Consider the following 25663-nt stretch of genomic DNA (forward strand, 5'->3'; position numbering starts at 1 on the left):
TGTTCCCCAGTCTCATCCCATCGGGAGGGATGGGGGGCAGGGGGCTGAGACCCTCTCCCACCACATTCCAGAGCTCCAGGGAAGTTGAGACCCCCTCAGTCATGTTCCAAGCTCGGGGTCCCACTGGGCTGAGATCCCCACCCCCCCCCCATCACACCCTGGGATTCTCGAGGAGTTGAGATCCCCCCCCATCTCATCCCATCCTGGGTGTCCCAGAGGGCTGAGACCCCGCCAGTGCCACCCTCGGGGTCTCAGGGTGCTCAGCTGCCCCCTCACTCAACCCCCGTCACATCACATCCTGTGGATCCCGAGGGGCTGAGATCCATCCCTCCATCCCATGCCGTTCCGGGGGGGCCTAAGGGGCTGCGATTTCCCAGTCCCACCCCATCACATCCTGAGGGTCCCAAAGGGATGAAGTTCCCCCCCCCCCTCCGTTTCATCACACCTTGGGGGCTCTTAGGGAGCTGACTCCCTCCATCCCATCCTATCCCATCTCATTCCACCCGGGGGTTTCCTAAAGACCCCTATTGAGGCGTTTGAACCCCACTACAGGACCACCCCCCCAGCTCAGCACAGCCCCCTCCCCCCGACCATTCCTCTGCCTCTGGGGGGGACAGTACACAGCATGACTATTTCCAGCCTTCACAGCCTTATAAATGTGCCACCCCTGCAAGGAAGTGGTTCAGGATCATGGTGGGGGTCCCTTCACCCCAAGGCTGTGTGTGGTGTTGGAGGGGGAGGGGGACATTTTGCAGATCATATCAAGCTCCAAAAAGGGGAGGGGAGGGACGACGGACTCTTCAACACCCCCCCGCTCCCTCTGCAACGTCTGCCCCCCAGCTCTGCACTGGGGGGGGGGGAGGTGGGGAGGGGGATGAGCCTCCCCAGGACATCTGTGGTCCCCATCCCAGACAGGTAACCCCCCCCCCCAGCCAAGGGGAGGGCACTGAGGGCTGTCAGGTGATAACAGGGACCGCCCCCCCGGGTTTAAAAGAACGTGGGGGTTCCTCGAGCAGTCCCGAGCTGCAGGAAGAGAGTCTCCAATAAAGGAGTTCCCAACAAGTGTGAGGGGGGGGAGTCCCCAGTTGTGCCCCTCCAGCCATAGAAATAAATGCATAGAGATGGGGGGAGCAGGTTGAGATCTGGGGGCTGTGTGTGGGGAGGGAGCTCACCCCATCCCTTTTGCTCCCGTTGTCCGGGGATGGATGGGATATGGGATATGGGATATGGGATATGGGATATGGGATATGGGATATGGGGATATGGGATATGGGATATGGGATATGGGATATGGGATATGGGATATGGGATATGGGGATGGGGGTGGTGGGGAGGGTTGGGGATGGATGCAGGAAAGGATGGGACCGGGGAGGGATGGAGATGGGGAAGGAAATGGGAAGGGACGGATGCAGGGTAGGGGTGGAGATGAGGAAGGGTGGAAATGGGAAGGGATGAAGATGGGAAGAGATGGAGATTGGAAGGAAGGAGATGTGGAAGGACGGAGCAGCAGAAGAGCGGAACCAGGGAGGGATGGACAGAAGGGAGGAACGATCCGGGAGGGATGGAGCCTGGGGGGGGGGCACAGCTGTGCTCATCCTCCAGCCCTCCCCCCCACCCCCATCTCCTCTATTGCGCCCTGAGCCCTCAGACCTCCACGATCTCCCCGACCCCCTTAACATTCACGCTGCCTTTTGCAGCATCCTGAATGCCGCCCCCCCATCCTCCCCGACCTCCGCCCCGCCCCGCCGTGGGTTCCCCACCCCTCTCAGCCAAAACCCACCCACCTTTGGGAGATGCAGCCATAAAGGTGACCCCCCCCAACCCCCCCGACCCCTCTCTGGGACGACTTCCCCCCCAAATAAACCACCCTGCAGGTAGTATATAACCATATAACCCCACTTTTATGTGCAATGGGGATGTGGCGTCGGTCCGACACAGCCCCATCCCGTGCCTCAGTTTCCCCAGGTGGTAACAGGGGGGGGTTAGGTCGGAGGGGGGGGGCAGCACCGCCACGCAGCCCCCGGCCCTCTATGCAGCAGGTGGACCATCCCGGCCCTTGGCTGCATTATGGGCCGGGATTGGGGCCAGGGGTTGGCTGCGGGCGGGACTTTCCAGTGGAAAAAAAAAGGGCCGGCAGTCAACAGCGACGAGCCGGCTGCCCCCTCCCGGCCCCCTCCACCCCACAACCCTTTGTCGGGGGGCACCGCTGTCACCTGCAGCTCCTGCTGCCTCCAAACCTTGCGGTGGGAATGGGGACGCAGGGCAGCACGGGGGCTGCAAGGAGCTCAGATCTGCTGTGCTTTAACCCAGCACCGGGATGGTGTCACCCACTCCTGCCGTGGTCCACACCCCCGACTCCCCCCCTCCCCGCGATGCTCCCAATTGAGCACAGTGGAATCATTATTCCCACCCGCCCCCAGCTGTGCTGCCCCCTGCCTCGATCCTATCACCCACTTTGGGGCAATTTGCTGCTTTTTTCCCCATTTCCACGGGAGAGGAGGGCTCTGGAAAGGCAATCAGGGCCGAGCAGGGATGCATCCAAGTCAGCTCAGGAATTTGGGTGGAAGGAATGAGAGTGGCCTTAACTCTGCCCATCCCAGGGCTGCGCCACTGCTGTCACTGTCACCACCACCATCACCACCATCACCATAATCCACCACCATCCCCATCACCTCCACCCCCAGCAGCCCACAGCCCCACAGGTTCCCCATTGCCAGGGACACACTCTGGTTGTGTCTGTCCCTGCCCTGTCCTGCTTCCCATGAGGATGTCCCCATCCCAGTGCCACCAACAGGGATGTTCTCCCCATCCTGATGTCACCATCCAGGAGCACTTTGATGCCAGCAGCCATGGGAAATGTCCCTGCCCCACTGCCACCCCCAGGAGCATCATTCATCCCCGTGTAGCTGCTCTCACTTTGGAGGTTTGGGGACAAACTTCCAGGTGAATGGATACCCCCCACTCCCTCCTCTTACCCCACACAAAGCCTTTGTTTTGTGCACAAAACAGCCCCAAAACAAGCAGCTCTTTTTGGGTTCTCCATTGGGGTGATCTCAGTGGGGTTGGAGGTCTCCATTGGGGTTGGGGTCTCCATTGGGTGCCCCACAGGGACTTCCCAGCATCATCCCCTGAAGGGAACTTTTAACTCCCAAAGGAGGCTTTGGGGATGTTCAGACAGCGGGATCTGGGCTGTGTTTTGGCCCCATTTTGGCCCCATTTTGGTCCCATTTCAGCCCATTTTGGCCCCATTTCACCCCATTTCAGCCCCATTTCTCCCCATTTCTCACCACACTCCTCACACCTCCCAAAATACATTCACCCCCAGCAGGGCCATCCATAAATATAGCCTCCAAATTGTGGCACTTCCTCGAACACACGCTTGGTTGTTTGGTTTTATGGGCAAGGAGGGGGTGACCCCCCCCTTCCCCCCCCCAAGGAGCCTTTTTTTTCCCTATAAAAAGAGCATTTTTCAGTAAAAGGCCAAAAAAAAAAGGCAAAAAAAAGAGTCTACTTTTCTCCCCGGTGCAGCTCGAGTCCAACCTGGCAGATCCCATTAACCTCAGCCCTTCCCCCAAATATTTCCCCTGGCTCCACCATGGGAACGGGGAGCAGAAAGGAGCTTTGTCCCCTCCATCCCCTGGGTGCGAGTTTGGGCCAAAAAAAGGCCATTTCAGTCCTTTGCAAGGCGCTCTTTTAGTTATCTATTTATTTAGTCCTTCTTCCCAAAGATGCTGCAATGATCCCCCCCCCCCAAAAAAAAATGGGGTGATCCCAATAGTTATTGGGATCCAACACCTCCTTAATGGCACAAAGGGGCACATGCCACGCATAGACCCCCCGTTGGGTGAGTTTACCTCATTTTGGGTAACTTTACCCCCCCCAAACAGCCCATTTTGTGCAGTTTCACCCCTCTGAGATCCTCGTGGGTGTTTTGGGGTCCAAGCAGAGCAAATCCAGCATTGAATCCTGTTTCTGGGTGGGCCCATTAGAAGCATCTATCCCTCCTGTTGGAACCGTCCCCCTAAACCTCAGCTGCTGTTTGATCCCCCAAATCACTGCAATTAACCTCAAAATCACAATTGCCAGAATTAACCCCCCAAAAAGATCCCAATTGATGCATTACCCCCCAAAAAATCCCAATTTCTGTTGTCATCCCTCCATTATCCCCATTATTTTATCAGCCCCCAAATCCCAACCTTTGCAATCCTCTCTCTAATCCCAACTGCTGGAATAGCCCTTTAAATCCCAATTGTTGTATTGTGCCCCCAAAACCCCAATGATCAGAATCCCCCCCCCATAAAAACTCTATTGCTGCATTATACCCCTATTACCAGCATCCCATCCGCACCCCCTACCCCCATTGAGTTGGGATCCAACCCCACAGCCATGAATGCACCTAAACCTTAAATAACACCCCACCCCATATCCCCACCCCCAACATTTCTTTATATCACCTTTTTCTCACTGCCCACCCTAAACCCCCCTCCAACCCCAAATTCCTTCTGCCCCAACCCCATACGATGGGAGGGGGGTCCCGCTATGGCATTCTTATGGGATGATGTCAAAGAGCAGCAGCCGTCTCTCTGCCCCCAACGTGGCCTCTTCCTCCTCTCCTCCTCTTCCTCCATCGGAGGTGCTGATGAAAAGGGAACTTTTTTGGGATCCTGGTACAAAGGGCCCTTTTGAGGCCCGCAGACGCCAGCGCTGTCCTGCTGCCTCTCGGAGGAGGGGGAGGATTTGGGAGCAAAAAGTGGTGATTTTAGGGTCTTTGTGGGGAAATTCTCCCTCCTGCAATGACACACTGGGATGAGGGTGGGTGGTTGGGGCCAAAACTGGGGGGCCATGCCTTGTTTCCCACCCCCCCAAATGGGGGTATCTTGCCCCAGCTTATGCCAAGCTCTGCTCTCACCTTTCAGAAAGGGTTTTATTGTGGGGGATGGGGGAAGCACCCCCAAATCCCTGCTATCCCTGCTCCCAACAGATCCATGGGGTGGGGGGGGCACAACCCCATAGCAGACAGCAGAGAACCCCCAGAGCTGTATGGCTTCGGAGTTTCTGCATGACTGTCCCATAGGGATGAAGCCCAGACCCTAAAGGATGGATCCCTTCATCCCATGGCTACTGAATCTTCCCCCCCCAAAGAAAAAAGAAGGAAAATGGAAAGACAGCAGCAGTGCCAGGGAGCGCTGTGGGGTCGGGCACCCCACTAATGAGAGCAGCGATTATCCTTAATTAATGAGGGCTGGAGGGAGGCAGGCAGCGTTGGTGGGTCGGGGGGGGGGGCTGAGCTCTCCCCTCTGCCCCATAGCTCCTGGCTCGTGGGTTTGGGGAGAAATCCCTCCTGATTGGGGGCAGGTGGTGCAAAAAGTGCCATTTTTGTTATTGGAAGGATGGAATCAGCTTATGTCCTGCGGAGGGAGCCTGCGGGTCTGAGGGAACGGGAGTGTGGGCGGAGGGGAGGGGGCGGTGCTTTTCAGGGTTAGTCCCCGCTATAATAGGTGATGTCATCTGGATGGGTGCAGCCCCCACAGCCGACCCCCCCCAAAACATCAGGCAAGAATAATCCCTTCAGAAAAGGGCCAGAATGAGGGAGAACGCCCATTATGCGGAGCACAGACCCCCTCCCCCCATAACACCCCCCCCCCAGCATCCTCCTATATACACACAGGGGCACCCACCCCACCACCCACAGCGCAGAGCCTGAGAGGCAGCAGGAGACCTGGGGATACATTTTACCGTTTTAAATTGATGATTTTTCCCCATCCAAGGAGCGATTCAGACCAGCCCCCCCCCCCCCCCCAAAAATAAAAAAAGCCTCCTTTGAGTCAATGTTCCACCCCCCCCCCCAAAGCCACCTATTTGGGGTGGAACGCAGCCAGGGCTCAGCCTGAAGCTCTGCCCTGCAGCCACACAAAGCCACCCTCTGTGTCAGGAGGATGCTGGAAAAAAAGAAAGGGAAAGAGAAATATAGATGTATATATACACACATATATAATAATAAGAATAATAATTAAATTAAAGGGTAAAAACAACCCCTAAAAGTGGCATTTTTTTTTTCCTTTTTATGTTTTAATTTGCAAGGGGTCTGCATGGAGGAAGGGCTCCACACTGCACCTCAGGAGCATGGGTGGGTGTTGGGTTGTTGGTTATATTTTGGGGGGGGGGGAGGTGGATTTTGGCTGCTTTTTGGCAGCCCCAACCCCACGCAGTGCAGTTGTGGGGCCTAATGAGGGATTAGTGGGGGACCCCGTTGGGAGGAGGCTGGGGGTGGTGGTGGGGGGGGGCACATCGTTAGCTGGAATTACAATCAGGAGTGTCATGGAGTGTGCAGCCCTCCAGCTGCTTTTTGGGGGGTGCCTTTAGGGTGCCCCACACGTTGGGCATGACCCCAGATTACCTGATTTGGGGAGGGGGGGTGTGTGAAACGAGGCTTTGGTGGCATTTGTGAGGGCACAGTGACATCTAGAGGTGCCACCTCCCCCCCCTCCTTGATTCATTGAGAGGGGAAACTGAGTCACGGCCCCCAGAGCTGGGGTGGGTCTCCCAATGCAACCTGATGGTGTGACGTGCATCCATCCCTCTGTCCATCCCATCCATCCCTCCCTCCCACAAAGCTCCTTCTGCAGCCACTGCCCCCCTGAAGGGGAGGGTGGTGGCTGGGGGAGTGATGGGGTTTTGGTCCCATAGGACCCCCCAGATGTCACACAGCATCCCCAGATGTCACCGCTGGGTCTGAGTGGGATGCAGGGGTTGAGTTTCCACCTCCTCCATGGGAGTGTTGGGGGATACGAATGGGATGCAGGGATTGTTTCAGGCTCTGACCACCACAAATGAACCCCCAATGGTTCATCCCCACATCACAAGACCCCAAAAACTCCCATGGGCACTTATTTGGGGTGCCCCCCCCCCCAGCCCTTCCCATACATAAGGGCCCCTCTGTCCACACATGCCATAAATCTGGGCTAATGACTGAGCTGCAGTGCCGGGAAGAAGCCCGGAAAGGCTGATGTTCCCAACAAAGTTTACCCAACAATACGGATGCCAATCGCAACACGCAGCCGCGCTGCAGCCCACAAAGGGCATTTCTGTCCAGAACAGCTTCTTTTTAATTAATGCTGCATCCCCTCGGCCGAGCTGATGACGGAAATGAAGGTGGGGGGAAAGGCGACCGGGGGGTGGCATCATTGTTAGGTTGGGACAGGTGGGGTGTTGGGTTGAGTTGGGCCCATGGTGTGTTCTGGTGTCCCCATAGAGCTTTCTGGTTTCCCCATAGGGCATTGTGGTGTCCCCATAGGACGCTGTGGTGTCCCCATGGTGTGCTCTGGTTTCCCCATAGGGTGTTGTGGTGTCTTGCTTGTGTGTTCTGGTGCCCCCATAGAGAGTTGTGGTGTCCCCTTGGAGTGTTATGGTGTCCCCATAGAGCGTTCTGGTTTCTCCATAAGGTGTTGTGGTGTCTCCATGGTGTGTTCTGGTGCCCCCATAGTGTTGTGGTTTCCCCATAGTGTGATCTGGTGTCCCCATAGAGTTTTGCGGTGTCTACATGGTGTGTTGTAGTGTCCCCATAGGGCCTTGTGGTGTCCCTATGGTGTGTTGTGGTGTCCCCATTGTACACTGTGGCATCATGGTCATGTGTTGACTTATTGGTGCCCCCACGGCACACTGTGGTGCCCTCATAGCATGTAGAGTTGTCCCTGTGGTGTTTCCAGGTGTCCCCATGATCGAGGTGCCCCATTGATGCTCCAAAACATCTCCACACTGTGTTGAGGTGTCCCCATCCCACATCACAGTGCTCCCATGACTGAGGTGCCCCACTGACAAACCAAGGTGCCCCATGCTGAGCTGAGGTGTCCCCACGACACTTTGCAGCCCCCCCCTCACACACTGACTCACCCAGAGGCCCTGGAGGAGCCCATGGAGCTCAGGGCAGTGCTGGGGACCCTCGTGTGCAGGGCATGTATTGCCCACAGCGTGCACAAAGACTTGTGGTCACTCCTCCTCACCAGCCATAGGAGGGGATGCAGCCCCGGGCTCCTCCAGATGCAGCCTATGGACACCTTGACAGACCCAGATGTCATCTGGGGCCACCCCACAGCTCAAGGGGCAGCAGAGCCCAGAGCTGCAGCTCTGTGTGGTGCACAGCCTCACTGCAGGGGAAGGGAAAGCAGCTCATCCCATGGAATCCAGGTGAGGATTAAACATGGAACGGCAACGTCCTGCCCGTGTGGCACAGCAGGGAACATCCTAAGAGCCCCAGTGATCCCAAAGTGGAAGGCATCCACAAGGACCACACAGTGCAACCTCTTGGGAGCCACAAGCAAAGCGCAGGGAGGAGCAGGTGGAGAAGGCTCCCCGGGCACGCTGGTGCAGGAGGGAACCTTTGTGATAAAACCCAAACAAAACGGATCCATTTAACCATGCAAGGTTTCTAGCTGGTGCACAGCTGTGGGCAGAGGGACGGGAGAGTTTCAGACATGGATTTTGGGGCTGTTTCGTGCAGAACTGGATGACGGAGCATCCCGCCAACCCACAGCCCATGTCGGGTCCCCACCTCCAGGCAGAGCTCTGTGATGAATGCAGCATTGAGGCTGCAGTGCAGGGGGGGCTGGGGGGTATTTGCAGAAGCCACGTGTGAGCTGGTGAGGAATGTGAGCAGCGCTCATAAGCGGCTCTTTGCAAGGATCAGGGGGGGAAAAAAAAGTACCATGTCTAGGAACAAGGATGGAGGAAGAAGGAAAAAGTCAATATGACCTGAAAATCCCCAGCTGGGGCCGGGCGGGAGATGTGATTTATTCTATTAATAAGGCAGGGATAAATGCTGAATGCATTTTTGGTAGCCACAGAGGCTGGGGCAGCAGCGGGACGCGGTGGGCACAGACCCCTTTAGATGGAGAGCTCCCCTCTGTGGCTTTTTGGGAAGGAAAAGTAAGGGCGGCGTTGAGCTCAGGCCACAAACTGCACTTTGGGGGGGGGGGGGGGTTGAGCTGAGAGCCTCCAAAATCAGAGCAGAGGGAGCCCAGCACACGCTGTGACGGCCCTTCAGCTCCCACCCAGTGCAGCCTTAGGGCTGAGAAAGCCGTGGCTGTTTCCTCCCTCTGTGCTGCTGAGCACTGAACCGCCTCTGTCTGCACAGAGCCCCGACCTGCTGAGAGGGGTTTATTTGAACTAGAAGTGAATGATGCAAACCATCCCACCCCCCCTACCCAAAAGCAAGGCTCACTCACAGCCCATCCTGCAGCAGGAGATGGAGGTTGGGCACACATGGCAGCAGCACCACGGACGCACGTAAAGGAAAGAAACCAGTTGTGCTCTATTTTTCTTTCTGCTCTCAGGTCTTTACTTGCTGTGAAAGATAGAAAAAGGTAATAAATGGAACTCAGTACAAAACACACAGAGGGAGGATCCCAACCAGCATTACAAAGAACACAACCTGGCAGGCGCCAAGGGGCAGGAGGGCGAAGTTTTGTACAAAACTACTGCTTACAGGTACAGAAAATGTATAAAATGTTCACATTCCCCCTCCCACCAACATCTGGAGACCAAAAAAAAATACAAAAGTGGACGTTATTTCCATCCTTTCCTTAAGCTTATAAAGGTTATGTACACCAGAGAACAGAACCAGGGTCAGCTGCTGGCGCACACCAGCTTCCTCCCACATCGCCATTGAGAATAAATTAAAACAGGGGAAAGGAGCAGCACGGCCTCATCAGAGCAAAACCCCCCCAGGAGCCTCGAAGGCCCCCGACCCCAACTGCTGCTTTCAGTGCTTGTGAATGGTTCCCTTCTACCAGCGGATGGGGACACAGAGCTCCCATCACCCAGACACCCCGAGCGCTGCAGATCCCTTTGGAAGCACTTCTGAGCTGAACGCTGCAGCCTCTGCTCTGCTGTCAGCATCCAGCCCCCCCCCAAAACCGCCCCCAACCCCGGGTGAAACATGTGCAAAATATCAACGGAGAGAGGAGCCATTCATTCTGCTGCTGCATGAGGACAAAAGGTGGCAAAGCCCCAACCCCCGCCAGGAGGAGAAGCGAACGCACACAGATTTTGTTCTTTGCTGCTCTGAAAGACGCCCTGCAACACAAATAAGCACAGAACCATCCGGTGGTGCAGCCACGCGTGTACCTGAAACCTCTGCCAACAGTCCATGCTCAACAGTGGGGAGGTGGGGGTAGAAAAGTGGCTCTGCAAAGAATGAAGTGACACGCAGAGCTCACCAGGACACCCCCAGAGCTGCCCCATAAAATGCTGCTGTGAGAACAGAGCAGGGAGGACAGAAGACACAGCAGAAACACTCCGGATCGGAGCCGCCTCCATTGGCAAAAAGGGGCTGAACCCTTCCCTGCTTTATCAGGAGATCCAAGCTGCTCGCTCCACACTGGATTTGAAAAGCAAACCCTCCTTGCATCCATTCCCAAATAACTTTTGCCCACATTGCTCCAAAGGGAGCAGAGCCCTCTGAGCGCACGGAGCACCCAGACCCACATAAGTGCTTTCCCCTCCCCTAAGATCCCCCCCCCCCAAGTATCACCCCCCCCTCAAGTCACGCCATCAGCCCAAGGCTGGCCTCAAACAGAGCTGAAAAAGCAGAGAAATAAAAGTTCCTCCCTTGGCCAAAGCTGCACCCAACCCCCCCCCTCAAATCTCAGCACCTGAAAATGCTTGTAAAAATAGGTCTTGAAATACAAAAAAAAAAAAAAAAAAAAAAAAAAAAAAAAAGGCAAGTGTGCTTCTGAACGTTTCTATTGCGCATTGGTCCGTGGATGGTGGTTTTTATCAAAAATAACAGAGTTCATTTGCTGTTTTTCTCTGAGCAAAGCACATCGGGGCACTTCTGGGACAGCCTCACCGGCAGCGCCGGGCATCAGAGCAGCTTACGGTGCAGGATCTCCCAGGCCATTCGCTTCCGGAAATACGGCATGTGTTGCTTTATGGGGGGAGAGAAGACAAAGAAAACAAACATCAGTGTGTCCCCAGCATCTCCTGGGGCAGCTTCTGTAGGGGCAGCCTTTCCTGTGGGGCTGGAGGCAGATTATCAGGTTATCAAAAGCAAAGCAGTGAATGGGAACGTAGAAATAACCCCTCTTCAATGAAATTCCCTAATAACGTAACACTTGTGCACGGGATGGGCTGACATCAGGTAATCCCAAATTCCTTTGGATTCAGGCTACAATGCTCTGCTTTCATTACAGCTATGACTGGGACTCATTATGGGCTGATGTCGGTGACACGCCTGTGTGTTTTAATAGAAGACATGAGGATGACTCTCAAGGAATTTGACATGGAAGGAAGAACTGCCCCAAGGCCCTGTGTCAGCTCTGCCCCAAGGATCCCCACTGGGGGCTTTAAACCAATGGAGAAGGGAGCAAGAGGCCTTTGGAAGTATCAGAATGGATATAAATACATACCCTGAGCACGCAGCACACGTTGGGGTTGAGGGGGATTACCTGAGTGAAGTTGATGGGTTTGTCTTTGGTAATGCAGTCGGCGTATTTGCAGGCAAACATCCCGCAGTCGCTGCCGTTCATCTGCTGTGGGATCTCCTGGAATGAGAGGACACAGAGCTGAGCATCGCATCCACAAGTCAGACCCCTCCTGTCAGCTGGGAGAACCAGCAGCTCCCAGCAAAGGGCCTCTCCCAAACGACCCTGAATGAAGAGCAGGTGGGAGCAGCACAGCAAAGGGGAGATGGGGACAAGAGGGTGGGCGAGCCCCATGCAGCAGGAATGGAGGGGCACTGGGGCTCCCATCCAAGGTCTCCCCTGCAGGGCTGGATGGGAAACTGCAGCAGAGCAGCCTGCCACCCAAGCCCTGTGATTTGCTCACCCCCTACAGTTACCACGAGCACAAACATCTGCCAGGAAAAGCAGCCAAAGCTGCATCTGGGCCAAGGACAAAAGCAAGGACCGACCCAGACCCCTCCTGCACACCTTGACTGCATGAACCCACCTGGCTCTTCTTACTCAGCAACGACCACCCGTTGGTGTCAAATTCCTTCCTTTTCTTGTCAAGGCTTTCCTGTTTTAAGTACTGCCTGTAGAAATGAGAGAATGAGAAGAGAAAAAAAAAGCTTATTTAGAGGAACGGGGAGAACTGGCCAGTACACTGTATGGCAGTTTACCTAAAGTGTCCTCTGCCATGTTTGCAGAATTAATGCAAAATGGAAGTCCAATATTTTCTTCTCGGTATTGGCCATTTTGAAAAGGGCTCTGTAGACCCAGACTTTGAGGCAGTCCAAAGAGGGACCGAGCAGAACCCAAAAACCTCATCCAAAACAAGTACCTGCCAAGCAGAGAGTCAAAACCACAAATAAACCTGGGAGCACAAATCTAATTCATTGCAGCGTGACTCAGAGCAGAGCAAAGCTCAGCAGCCACCGGGCTGCCTCAGCACCCTGCAAATGGGGCCTTGTACTCAAGGAGACGTCTGGGACGGCTTCCGACACGGCCTGAGTCGCTGCCTCTCATCTTTTGATGCTCTTGCTTAGCAGAAATGGAGATGGCAGCAGATGTGTCAGAGCCATAACAGCATCCCAGCAGCTCTGCAACAATCGCCCTGTGTGTGAAGCACCAAAGCACAGCACGGAGCTGCTCTGCAGGCTGGCAGCAGGTCGGACACGCTGGCAGATGTTCTTCCAGAGCTCTTCCTCCTGGTTTTCCTTCCAACACTGATCTGAGGTTTTCCTCACTAAGGTGGGACAAACTGAGAGCGCTTTCAAGAAGAGACAAATCATGAGCTGAGAGACAAAAAATGAGCCCAGAAGCACCAATTTTCCTCAAACTAGGTCCAAGAACGGAGGTAGAGGGGATGCAGCCACAGGGAAATCCACCCCCCACAGCCAGCTCTGAGACAGCCCCTGCACACACACACTCAGGTGACTGCTCTGCTCCTTACCATGTAGACACAAACACTTTGTCCCATTTCTTTTACTGGGATGGATGGAAGGGGAGCTCAAGAAGGGCACTGGCACAAATGTTCTCTTGAGGTCGCCCAAGGAGACAACAGCGATGGGCCCAAGATGTTCTTCAGAGCCTAAAGGAGCCCCACTCTGTTGGCTGCCATTGTCATCAAGAGGCTTTCAGGTTTCTAGATGCGCTCATTTCATCTTGGTTAAGGACTGAGATGATCTACAGAAACCACCTGTTTCTCATCTGGCATCTCAAAACAACTTGTGGAGTCTTCTCACTGTAGCAGCTCTGATCAGCTCGGAAAGGAGCAGAGGGTTCCACACTGCTGGTTTGGGCAGAGGAGTCAGCAAAGCACCTGGCATGGATCGGCTTTGATCACCAGTGAGGGGAGATGTGCCACGTTTTGGAAATGTGATCCCCAAAGACTCAGCTGTAAAACATCTCACTAAGAATAAACTCCAAATGGAGATAGGAGAACAGGGACACGCAGCCCACAGATGAGCCCAAGAGATGTGGGGGCAAGCTGGGCACATGCTGCCAGTTGGGGCTCCAAATAAAAAGGGAAAAGAATACACACGTGGCTCAAAGCAAACCAGGCAAGTTAGAGGAAAAGCTGCATAGACGGGGCAGAGCTCTGAAGGCCTGAAGTGCCCTGGGATGGGCCCTTCCAAAGAATCATAGGATCACAGAATCACCTGTGGGTTGAAAGGGACCTCAAGGATCATGAAGCTCCAACACCCTGCCTGGCAGGGTCACCAAACCTCCACGTTTTACTAGATCAGGTTGCCCAGGGCCCCATTCAAGCTGGCCTCAAACACCTCCAAGGACGGGGCATCCACAACCTCCCTGGGCAGCCTGTTCCAGGACCTCACCACTCTCCTAGTGAAGAACTTCCCCCTAACATCCAACCTAAATCTACCCTCTTTCAACTTAAATCCAAAGCCTTCAACTTAAAGCCAGAGCTAATGCAGCTGCTGGGGAAGTCCCATTCCCGAAGGTCAGAGCTGACACCTGCTCAGGACCACCATCCCTCTGCAGGGTGGGATATCAGAGCCACTGAAGGAAGCAACAGAAAGAACCACACAGCACAGAGAGCCCCTTTCTCACCACCACATCTGTACAAAACAGCCAGAAATAGGTTTTGCTGGGTGTAAAAACGACAAGAAGAGAAGCCTCCCTTCCAGCAATCCCTTGAGACCCATCAGGCCCAGACAAGCGTTTTCTATCAGCCCTCATTAGCTGGACACACGCTCAGAACCCAGTTTCCCAGCACAGAGGCTGCTGGCTGCCAGCAGCTGCTGTAATTGCTCTGGGGAAGCTCTGCAGGGCTGCTTTGACTGCTGCAGTTTGGACAAGACAAAACATCAGCAGGGGGTAAATCCCAGAGCTGAAAAACTTTCATTGAGCATTACAAGTCTCCATATCTCACACCCAAAAAACACCCTCGTGGATGGAAAGGAAGCTCCTTGCAGCAAGTTCAAAGTAAGGGTGAGCTGAATATCTGCAACCACAACACAAACACGGCGTAAATATTAATTAACAGCCGCGCTTCAACCGCCAAGAACAAAATCCTGGTAATTACTGCCTGCCACCAGAACACACTTGAATCTTCAGTTGAAGGAAAGAGCAGCACAGCAAACTGTGCTCTGCAGGTGGGAAGCAGGGAGCAAATCGCAGAGCCCATGGGAGGGCTGAACCCCACAGGGATCCAGGATGAGCACCGCGTGATGCTCAGCACAGAGCGGGGTGGATCTGAGTGTGAGACTCCGTCTGGCACAGAGGGAAGAAAACTGAGAGATTTCAACAGTCTGGGTTGGAAATCCAGTGAGGTTTCTGCATCCCCTTCTGCTTTATCTGCAGCTCTCACAACCCACAGCTCCGCTGCCAACGCACACACACAGCAGCAGGAGCTTCCAGCCTGTCTTCCTGAAGAAGAAGGCAATAACTGGCCAAGCTCAGCTCACAGTTACTTGTGACCATCACCTCCGCTGCTTCCCAGAAGCAATCTGCAACAACCCAGCAGGCGCACAGAGCAGAGAGCAGCACCGCATGGCACAGATCCTGCCTGGGTGAGGACTTCAACAACTTCCTAAGGAGATAACAAGGAAAATGCCTCAGCTTCAAGCAGCCAGATTGCTCTGGGAGGCAGGACTTCACTGTGCCAGGTGAACACCTCGAGGAGAGAAGTCTGACACAAGGTTTTTAAACATAATTAACTTGCCAAATCATTTTCCTAAACCTGAAAAAGGATTTTTGCCCTCTGCAGCTCACACACAGAATCCCCAGCAGGTGTCTCGAGGAATTATTGAAATCAACAACTGCAAACGTCTAAAAGCCTCAAAGAAAATGGCACACAAAGGTGAGCACTTCCAGTGCTGCTGCTAGTAGGAGATAAGAAGATTTCACAGACATGACCAGCTTTGTGTGCTCTAACCCTGAAGCCTTCCTTACACCAGAATCAAGTAACTGACTGTAACAGGTTGGCTTAAGTCTGCTCCAAAGCACGACCTTCCAGGAGAACCAAAGCACTGCTTTTCTCGAGGAAAAACCCTGACAAAGCAGGGGCAGCTTCCTGGAAAACCTCACCAGGACTCACAGCCAAAGCTGTGTGAAAACCCAGATGCCAAACTGAGCACAGCAGCAAGGCCCAGCTACCAGACTGCAGCCCCTGCAGCACCCAGCCTGGCCAGCAGGCATCGCATCCATTTCCCTCTGTAAGGCCTGGCTAACTGGGAGACACTCACCACCTTTAGGAAGCTCTAAAGATTGAAAGCATGAAAGGGTCACTAACCATGAATAGGACCTCCGTCCCTTCTTCCCGGAGTGATCCTCCCACTGCATTCAACCAATAAAAGCCTCCTAAAAGGAAACAGAGGGAAAACAATTACGTCCAGGGCAACAGCGACCCGAAATCCTGGGTCTCTACCGCTAATCCTGCATGGGACCGTACACCTTGTATCCTCTGGTGCTCACTACAGGCAGCTCAGAGACCTGCCTCCTCACCCCAGGCCCCTAAATGAAATGCAGATGGGACTCCCGTGTCCCCCTCTCACCTCCCAGGTGCTTCTCCTCACCAGATGTCTGTGCTTTGTTCCTCAGAATCAAAGAAATTCGGGCTGAAAAGAGCTAATTTCACCCAGACCAGCCCCAGGGCAGGTCAATGCTCAGACAAATGCTGAAGACAGAGGCACGAGCAACATAGCAAAGCTAGGAGACACCGCTCTGAGCCATTCCTAAAAGTTTAATACGTTTCCTTTCTATTTCCTCCCTTTAAACCAACACAACACTGCAGAAAACGGGAAACAGTTATTTTACTGTAATTTAAATGAGCCTAGTACATGCAGACTGCAGAACACCTGAACTGGAAAAGGCACCAAATGGATTGGAAATGATTAAATGGCATTTGTCTCCTGTCTGCCTTTATCATCGTTAACATTCTTGGACTGAATGAGTGACACCTCTGCTGACACACTCAACCTCGCTCCAGAAGACGCCGCAGCTCAGCATCAGATTCCCAGTCAGCATCAGAGCTGAGATGAGAAACAGAACCCAAGGACGACCCGGGGTCAGCACTGCAAAAACAGAGGGGCCGGCAACTGCATTTCATTCAGTCACTTTGGAATCTGATTTGCATCAGCCTGAAGGCCCTGCATGACAACGTGCCGGAGGGAAAAGGCGGTTCTCCTCCCCTGGGAGAAGCTCATTTTTATCGCACTCCCAACAACTGCTTCCAAAGATGGAAAACACAGCACCGAGCTGCCCAATTCTGGATCATTCAGGCAAGCACCTCTTCTCTATGAGAGGTCAGCAGAGCCAGGAGCTCTGCCTCACTCTCACCCACAGAACTGCCTGAGAGGGTGAGAGCAAGACCCCGAGGGTCTGAACTCAAGGAGAGCAGCTTCCATCCAGCCCCATTTGGAGGCACAGAATGTCCTGGTGGAGCTCAGATCTGCACAAACCTTCATTCACTTTCTGCTCCAAGACTCTCCCGCGCTCTACAGCACCACTGTGCTTCTTCAGGAGCTCCTTGAAACAAAGGGTTTAACTACTGAGCTGTTCTTTGCCACAGAGAAGAAAAACCTCCATCTGTGAAATGGCCACGAGATGCCATTTCTTCCAGCAGCTGCAGGACCCCTATGATCCTCAGGGTCTGAGATGTTGGTTTCCATCTAAAGATGATACCGAGAAGACTGACTGTGCTTGACACCTCTAACAGAACAGGTCTGAAACCTGATTATACCTGCACAGGGAACAGCAGAGTCACTGAGGGATTTTCTGCAAAGAGAAGACAGAATCTTGCACAGGACTCTCTTGCAGACCAACTCTGTAACAGGGACCACGCCAGCAACGTGTGGTAAAACAAAGTATAAGAACCAGAACGCTCCTCACCCCCCCTCAGGGCCCAGACAGTCTTTTCCCACACAACAGCCATCGCTCTGCAACCTGTGCACACCAAAGGAGCCATCTGGATTTTAACAGGTACAACTCAAGTGCTACTCACAACAGTATCCTGCAGGCTTCGCTGTTTATTCCACCCATGGAGTCATAGTAAGTGATGGTCTTTTTCCTGAAGTCAACAACCTACACAGAGAGATTCATTACAGCATTAGCAATGCAGAAGACATGGAGCTCACTCCTATGCCAGGACAGGTGCTTTGTGAGCCAAAGCCTTTGTTTAACAGGGAGTTTAAACCACTTCAGAGCAGCGAAGGATTTCTAACTTCCTTGGCAGACCACAGCCCCCCCAAACCTCCCTGCGCTACCACGTTATTTAAGCACTCCAATCTCTCCATCAGGCTCTCTCTGAGCAACCCAGTCAAACACAAGAGCACTGTTATCTGTATTGTCCCAGCAGCAGAACAACAGATCTGCTTACAGAAGGCTCTGCCCCACCTGACGTCTGCGTGCTGAGCTCTGTGCTTTGTGGCCCCACGCTCCATTTTCACACCCAGCCCAACACGTGAACCCATCCGCTGGGCAGTGAACAGTGCTCTGAGAATCGAAGGGATGAAGCAGAAGGAATGTGAGAGGCCAGGTGTGAGCCACCACCACTGCCCAGGTGCCATGAGAAGGGACGTAATGCAGCAGGGCAGGAGGCGCAGAGAGCTGTGCCTATCACTGGTCTGCATCGTTCTAAACAATCCCACAGCAGCGCCTCTAAAGGCAAACTTGTGGGAATGTGGAAATGAGATCCTTCCCCAGAGAGCAGCCTCTAACCTGATGTGAACTGCAAAACAACAACAAAAAGCTGTGAGGACTATTCAAAGACAAGACAGACAGCAAACCTACAGCTCCCTTCTCACTTCCTTCACATCCCGCTTTCAGCCATGAACCTCCCCCCTCCCCACACTCCAACACCTCCCTCCAGCGCCATGAAATGTGATTTCAGTCACAGGTGAGTTTATAGGATGCTCAGCTCCATAACAAAAGCACTCACTGCTAGGCACCAATGCACTCCCAGATGAATCGGCACCAAGAGGAGATCCACTGAGAAGATATCCACTTTTTTAGTCCATCTTTTCACAGCTTGGTACCCTGCTGTTTTTAATTTGGTGAAGAAGAAAGTATTGAACGCGTGAACTGTTGGTAAACCCTTTTCTTTGCTCCGCTCCATCAGCAAATTCATATAGAAATTAATTATCTGGGGGGGAGGAAAGAAAAAAGGAATTATTTTCACCTCCCTGCCATCCCGTTGAACTGCCTCTGCCAGGATTTACAGCAGCTCAAACCTTTCAAAAATGAATTAATCCAGAAATATTGAAGCTCTCGGTCCCTTTAAGATTAAACTTCACATGTTCTGCCCTGATAGCATCCATTGCCAGTTCCTCTCATCCCAGTATTATTACTTTTCTAAGCACCTGCTCTACACAGGGATTTCTCCTCATCAACCAACCCAGAGCACAGAACAGCACACGTGTCCTATTCTGACTTTATTAGGCAAGGAGAGGGCAGACATCCGTTCACTTCTGCCATAGAATGAAGTCCCAATGGCACAGCACAGACCACTCACCTCATCATTGAGCCAGTTCAGGTTATTGAGGGTCTGAATGTCTTTCCGGGTGATCGTTAACCGAAAAGCTTCACTGAGAACCTCGTCCTGATTTCCTCCTCGGAATACATTCTTTATTTCCTTTTCCATTTCCTAGAGGGAGAACATGAACAACATTGGAAGGGAGAGCTTCTACTGTATCCAAAAAAAGGCTACATTTAAATCCCTGTTTGGTCTTTGCTTCTTGAAGGATAAACCAGCTATAAAATACACACAACAAAAGGTCGCAGCTATCAGCGCCTGCACACTGATCACAGGAAACGATGTTCCTATTTAGAAGCAGCATCCACGCAGATGTCTGACTGTCCACCAGACCAGGAGATTTACCTCTGTGATTTCAGGGAACTCCTCTTCGCCATCAGCTGACTTGGCACCCTCCTTTTCTGGGACCACCGTGACCGGGATCTCCTTCTCCAGAGGTACACGAAGGTTCAGATCCACCAGGTCCTGCACTGAGTGCTCCTGCTCCTGCAACCGCTGAAGGAGAGACCTCTGGATTACACAGTGACAAAGGAGCCACCTCCACAGGGCCTTTGAGGAAGCCTCATGGAGCCAATTGTTCCAGGTGATGCAGAAAGGGGCAGTGTTCAGCCTGGCCACGGTGCTCCTGAGTGCTGTACCACAGCAAGAAGTAACAAAGCCACTGGCTGTGAGAGAGCAGAATTTTGCCACTCTCTTTGCAGCCTCCTACTCTGTGGGCTGAAGTTCCAACTCAGAGAGTGCTCGTTCAGTAGCTGTCCTCTCACCTGGCTCTGCAGCTGTAAGGCCAGAGCTTTCTGCTCCTCAATCTGCCGCCACCTCTCCCGAGCTCGTGAGTCATAAACGCTGGTCCTGAAAAGCACAGTTTGAACAATAACAGCATTTAGAAATACACGAGCACCTGCGACAAGAAAACAAAGCAGAAAACATCCACTTACAATTCCTTGATCCATAGTTCTGCCTGGAAGAAGGGGAGGCTAAAAAGGAGAGAAGGACATGTGTCAGCATTCTCTTTTGCACAGAAAGTAATTGTCTGAAAAGTGACTCGTGAGTAATATCTGAGGACATCTTTATTCTAAGAGTGATAAGAGCTGCAGACAGATCTGACAGTGATTTGCATCCAGGTCTCCAGAAGGAGGTTGATGCATTGCTCTCCAATGCTGGTATCTATGGCAAACTGCTCTCTCTTTGTGAAGCACTCACAAAGTCACAGTCACTTTTTATCTACGATCTCACCTCTCAGTGAAACCAAAAGAGATAGCGTGAACTTCCCCCTGCCCTTGCTTGCTCTACATGCAATTTACAGCCTCTCACCTTGGAGCTGGGGTTCTGGAATCCTTTACTTTGAGCAAAATGACCGAGTCTGATCCTACAGAGAACAAAATTGAGGAATACTGTTATTCTTACAATGACTATTGAGTCACCAAACTACTGAAGTCCAAGCGCAGAGGGGGAGTGAATGAGTGATTTTGCCACATACATCTTGTTTGCTTTTGGTTTTTACCTTCAGACTGAGTGTTGGATGCTGGTGGATTTTCTTGCTGATGCTGGGCTGTGGAGTTATGGGACTCAAAGATACTGGAGGAATAGCTGGGCGTGGAGTAGAGTGGAGGTTTGTGCGATGGCTGCTCCTGTGTCCCGAGGACGCTGGTTGCTGAGCTGGTTGGTGCAATGCTGTGAGCTTCAAACAGCTTTGAGTTCTTGCTGGGAGTTTCGTTCAGTAAAGTTTTGCTGGAATTTGAGCACCTGGATCTGGGAACAATAAAAAAAAATGAGTTCCCAGAGAATAAACACAATACAAACCCTGCGATGGAAATGAGCGCTTTATGTAACTCACAGATGGAAGGGGAATAGAGAAGAGGGCTTGGATGTGGAGAACTGCTTTCCTGTGACCATCTGAAGTAACTGCCTGTAGATCTCCCGCTCTTCCTCTCGAACAGTCTGCAGAGAAACAAGCGGACCAGTCCAGCTACCATGGTTTAAACAAAGATACCACACACACTGAGTAAGCACGAGCAGATGCACGTGAAAGTAGAAATACTATTGTTCCATCAAACAGGAGAGAATCCAGGACAAGGCAGACCTGCCTCGAGCACTTTGTGATGCTCAGAAGTGACCGGGCTCAGATGGAACCACCCAGTACAGGGACTCCCAGCCTTTGCTTTTACCTCCTCTGCAGTGCTGATGAGCCGCCGTGGGGTTTTCTTTGGGCTGAGCAGGCTGCGGCGGCACGGCCCGCTCCACGAAGGGCTCTGGGCAGGTTTGATGGGGAACGCCGACCCATGGCAGTGGTGGTTGGACTTGCCCACAAAACTGTTGGAGGTCCCACTGTGAGGAGAAACAAAACAGGTTCCTTTGTTTTATGCCTGCTCGAGGCTGTACCCTCATTCTCTCCCATCCCTCAAATCAAACTGAGCTACTATCCAACTCTTATCAGAAATTACTGCTTTATTTGTGTTTTTAAAGCTATCTCGGTGCTGAAGCCTGGCTCTCCATCAGCTCGGTCCAAAACCACAGCCAGCAGAGCTTGTGTGGGCAGGCAGATGCCAGCAGGTGGCACTGCGAGGCCGAGGAAGCACAGCCTGGAAACCCCGAGCCAGACCTTCCCGCCAGATCCAACAGCTCCCCCTCTTCCCATCCACATCCACAAAATGGCTGAACCTCGCCTTGAGGAACAACCTCTGCGTTCTCTCTTACAAAGCAGATGCTCTCCTCTCACCTCGGTTCTCCCCACTCCCAAAGGTCAAGCTCACCTCACAGCACATTCAAGATCTCTGGGTTGATTTGGAATTTATCCCATTGAAATTCATGTTATAAATTGCAAACAAATGTTCTCCATGACAGGGATTTTCCAGAGGAATAAGATTTGCACCGGTCTGGAAAGGCACTGCCCAACTGGGGAAACACTGCTTTACAGGCAGCTGCACACAAAGCATCACATGCACTAACCAGGACAGAACCACACCATGCCATATCTCTCCTGGCTTCCTGGCAGTATAACCTCTTTTGGTTCACTAAGGTTACTCTCAAAACCACCACTTCCCTCTTTCATCACACCCATCCACTGCTGGGAAGAGCTTCACAAGGTCTGAGCCTCTGTGCTGCTTCTGATCTGCAGCAAACACCTCCTGCTGAGCAGTCAGGTCAGAAGAGGCTTCCATGGTTGGTTAAAGCACAACCCATCATGTTTGCCATGCTACCCCACCTTCCTCCACCTTCACTCTCCCCATCAGGGTGCTTAGAAGACACCTGCACTTTTGCAGACTCAACACCAGTCCTTTGCACTATTATCTTCCTTGAGAAACAGGATCCATCACATAATCTTTCTGCTCTCAAAATCATCACACCCTTTATGAAACACATATGTCAAAGGCAGGCTATAAACACCCAAAGAAATCCAGACACTGGGCCAGCCTTGACCCACAAAAAACAACCTCCCAGCCATTTCCACCCTGAATTTTCTCTGTAATAACACCTGTAATTTCTCTGCCATCCCCACTGCAGGTGAAGGGGAATGCAGAATGGCCCCACACACACCTGGGGTTTTTACGAGCCTCGAGGTAAGAGCCACGACTCAGCCTCAGCTTCGGCAGCGCAGAACTTGGGGTGGGCACCAGACCCCGCCACTGCCCATTGGTGCTGCACCCAAACCCCTGTGGTTCTCCTGTTGTCCGGTAGGTCTCAGGGCACGGGATTTCTGCAAGTAAGAAATGAGGCAGTGCTTCATAAAGGGGAATATCTCCCACCCTGTGATGATGTGGGAAGAAAACAGGAAAAAAAATAGATAAATAAAAACCACACTCCAAAGGGAAAAAGAGAACACCTTACCTTGGCTGTAATTGAGAGCGCATGAGGCATTTCCAGCTGGGCAAGCGAAGCTGCTGGTTTTGTTTGGTAAAAACTGTGGGGAAAGATTGCAGGTTTTCATTAGAAAAGCACACAATTCAGAAGTTAAACCCCGTGCAGTTACTGCCCCTTCACTACATACTTATCATTGGCAGTTGCTGATAGTAAGGTGCCAGAAGGCAACAGTGTCAGCCTGACAACACAGGAAAGGTGCTAACGAGCCTCCCTTCCCCCTCTAAAATCCCCTCTGCCTCCTGCCATCTGATTTCCAACAATAAGAGAAAAAACAAACATCATTTCCACCTCAGTACAGGCAAAAAAATGAACAACCTCAGGGCTCTGCTGCCTCTGGTCAACTCATGGAGGCACAACAGCTCACAGGTACATATAGAGACAACGCAGATATCACCAACAAACTTCAATCCTTGCTGAGGATGCTAATCAGCAATTAACAGTGCAAACAGGGCACCTGCAGCACACCACTACTCAGGAGGCATCCAGTGTCAGGCACACCAGGCAGCTGATGTGGCTGCAGCTTGAAATGCCCCGATGCTTTTGAATAAAACAAAAGGGTGCTGTAGGGAGGGAGCTACAAAAATGAGAGCACGGCTGTGAGGCTCCTTCAGAACTTCTGAAGTTCAGACATATGATTGAGTGCACTGTACAAACATGTCCCAAGCAGCAGCAGAGACAGGGCATCACTCACCTCCCTGGGCCACCACTCACCTCCCTGTGCAGCTTATTTGACCACCCTCGTAGTAAAGAGCTTTTCCTTCCATACAGTTGGAACACAATACAGTTGCACAGCCCTGTGCAGCCCCCCATGTTCTCTCCCAGCTCACCAGAACTGATGTGTGTGTCTGCCTCCCCATTCCCCTCCTCAGGGCACAGCACAGAGCATTGAGGTCCCCCCCTCAGCCCCATCCCATCCACTCTACACAACCCCAGCGTCATTACAGACCACGTTTAACCTCTTACAACTTAACTCCTGCACCGTTACCACCCTTCGGACACTTCACAGAATGACCCAGGTTGGAAGGGACCTCAAGGATCATGTAGTTCCAACCCCATTGCCTAGCAGGGCCACCAAACATACGCCTTTACTAGATCAGGTTGCCCAGAAGACCCCATAGATCCTCATAGAGACCCCATAGATCCATAGAGAACCCATAGAGACTTCATAGACACCATAGATCCCTATAGAGACCCCATAGACCCCATAGACCCCATAGAGACCCCATAGATCCCTATAGAGACCCCATAGACCCCATAGATCCCCATAGAGACCCCATAGACCCCATAAAGACCCCATAAAGACCCCATAGATCCCCATAGAGACCCACAGACCCCATAGATCCCCATAGAGACCTCATAGAGACCATAGATCCCCATAGAGACCCCATAGATCCCCACAGAGACCCCATAGAGACTTCATAGACACCATAGATCCCCATAGACCACATAGAGACCCCATAGAGACCCCATAGAGACTTAATAGACCCCATAGATCCCCATAGAGACCCATAGAGACCTCGTTGTGGCACGGATCGATGCCGACCTTGGTGTCGGTTGGGCCCAGCACATCCCGCAGCCCGGCCCACGGCGACACGGGGAAGGCCTTGAACCCCGGGTCGCGGCCGGTAGAGTCCCGGCTGTCCATCCTCATCGGCTCCGTGCGGTCATTGGGGGGCGGTGAAGCGTCCGGGTGCTGCAGAACGGGGCCGGTCCCCGACCAGCTCGTACCGGAAGTGGCCCCAGAGCGCGCGCGTTTCCCGGCTTTGGCGGCAACAGCGGCAACGGCGGCAACCGGCAACGAGGCGGACGGAAGAGGAAGTTGGCGCCGCCGGAAGTGACGCCATGATGTGGCGGAAGCCGCTCGTGCGCTCGCTGTCTGGCGGCTGTGAGCGCCCCCTGGCGGCGGGGAGGAGCTGTGACATCGCCCTATGGAGGGAGAGCGGCTATGGGGGCAGCGGGTGTGGGGGGAGCCCATGGAGGGGGCACCCCATGGGGGACGCTGTGGGGCGGTGTTGGCCTATGGAGAGCACCGTGCGGGGCAGTGCCGCTCCACGGTGCGACCCTGCGGCTGTACCCGCCGATGGGGAGCTCTGTGTGGGGCAGTGTCATCCCGCTATGGGGTGTCCCGCTATGGGGCTGTATGTCCCACTATGGGGTTTTAGGTCCCGCTATGGGGTTTTAGGTCCCGCTATGGGGTGTCCCGCTATGGGGCACGGATCATCACATGGCGATAGGGAGGGCCGTGCGCGGTCAGTCCCGTTATAGCTGATCCGCTCAGAGCCGCCCCGTTATAGCTGATCCCAACAGCCGATCCCGTTACAGCCGCTCCCGTCCCGGCCGATCCCATTACAGGTGATCCCCTTACAGCCCCGCGGCCATGGGGGCTCTCCCCGAGCTCTCCCTCCTGGCCTCGGCCGCGCTCGGCCTCGCCGCCCTCCTGGTCCTCATCACCCTCCTGCCGCCAGGTCAGCGCCTGCGGCTGGGACACGGGAACGGGCGGGGAGCAGTGAGGGAATAGACGGACCAGTAAGGAGCACAGACTGGGACCAGTAACGGGACAGAGCCCGGGACCGGTGTGGGAATAGAGACTGAGTATGGGACCAGTAGGGGATGCTGAATGGGACCGACAGGAGTAGGGACAGGGAGCAGTAAGGGAGAAGAGATTGGAACTGGATCCATTAGGGAATGCAGACTGGGATCAGTGGGAAGTAGGGACTGGGATCAGTGAGGGAATAAGACTTGGAGCAGTAAGAGAATAGACACTGGGACTGGAAAGGAATAGGGATTGGAACAAAGAAAGGAATAGGGGCTGGGATCAGTAAGGAGTGAGTGCAGACTGGAAGCAGTAGGGAATAGGGACTGGGACCAG

The 25663-nt window shown here is 53.2% G+C and overlaps 1 protein-coding gene across 1 annotated transcript; it reads right to left on the bottom strand.

The window, feature by feature from the left end:
* Nucleotides 1-10722: 10722 nt before the first annotated feature.
* SENP1 (SUMO specific peptidase 1) lies at nucleotides 10723-24731 on the bottom strand. The gene is given in 17 exon segments (XM_015850364.2): nucleotides 10723-10924; nucleotides 11445-11540; nucleotides 11947-12031; nucleotides 17407-17486; nucleotides 18343-18546; nucleotides 18916-19047; nucleotides 19282-19431; nucleotides 19701-19785; nucleotides 19872-19910; nucleotides 20248-20302; nucleotides 20438-20685; nucleotides 20771-20874; nucleotides 21102-21261; nucleotides 22471-22630; nucleotides 22762-22834; nucleotides 24338-24521; nucleotides 24523-24731. Coding segments are annotated over 17 exon segments (2112 nt in total). The 5' UTR covers nucleotides 24717-24731; the 3' UTR covers nucleotides 10723-10861.
* Nucleotides 24732-25663: the final 932 nt, after the last annotated feature.

Source organism: Coturnix japonica, unplaced genomic scaffold (assembly GCF_001577835.2).
Source record: "Coturnix japonica isolate 7356 unplaced genomic scaffold, Coturnix japonica 2.1 chrUnrandom339, whole genome shotgun sequence".
Classification (NCBI taxonomy): Eukaryota; Metazoa; Chordata; class Aves; order Galliformes; family Phasianidae; genus Coturnix; species Coturnix japonica.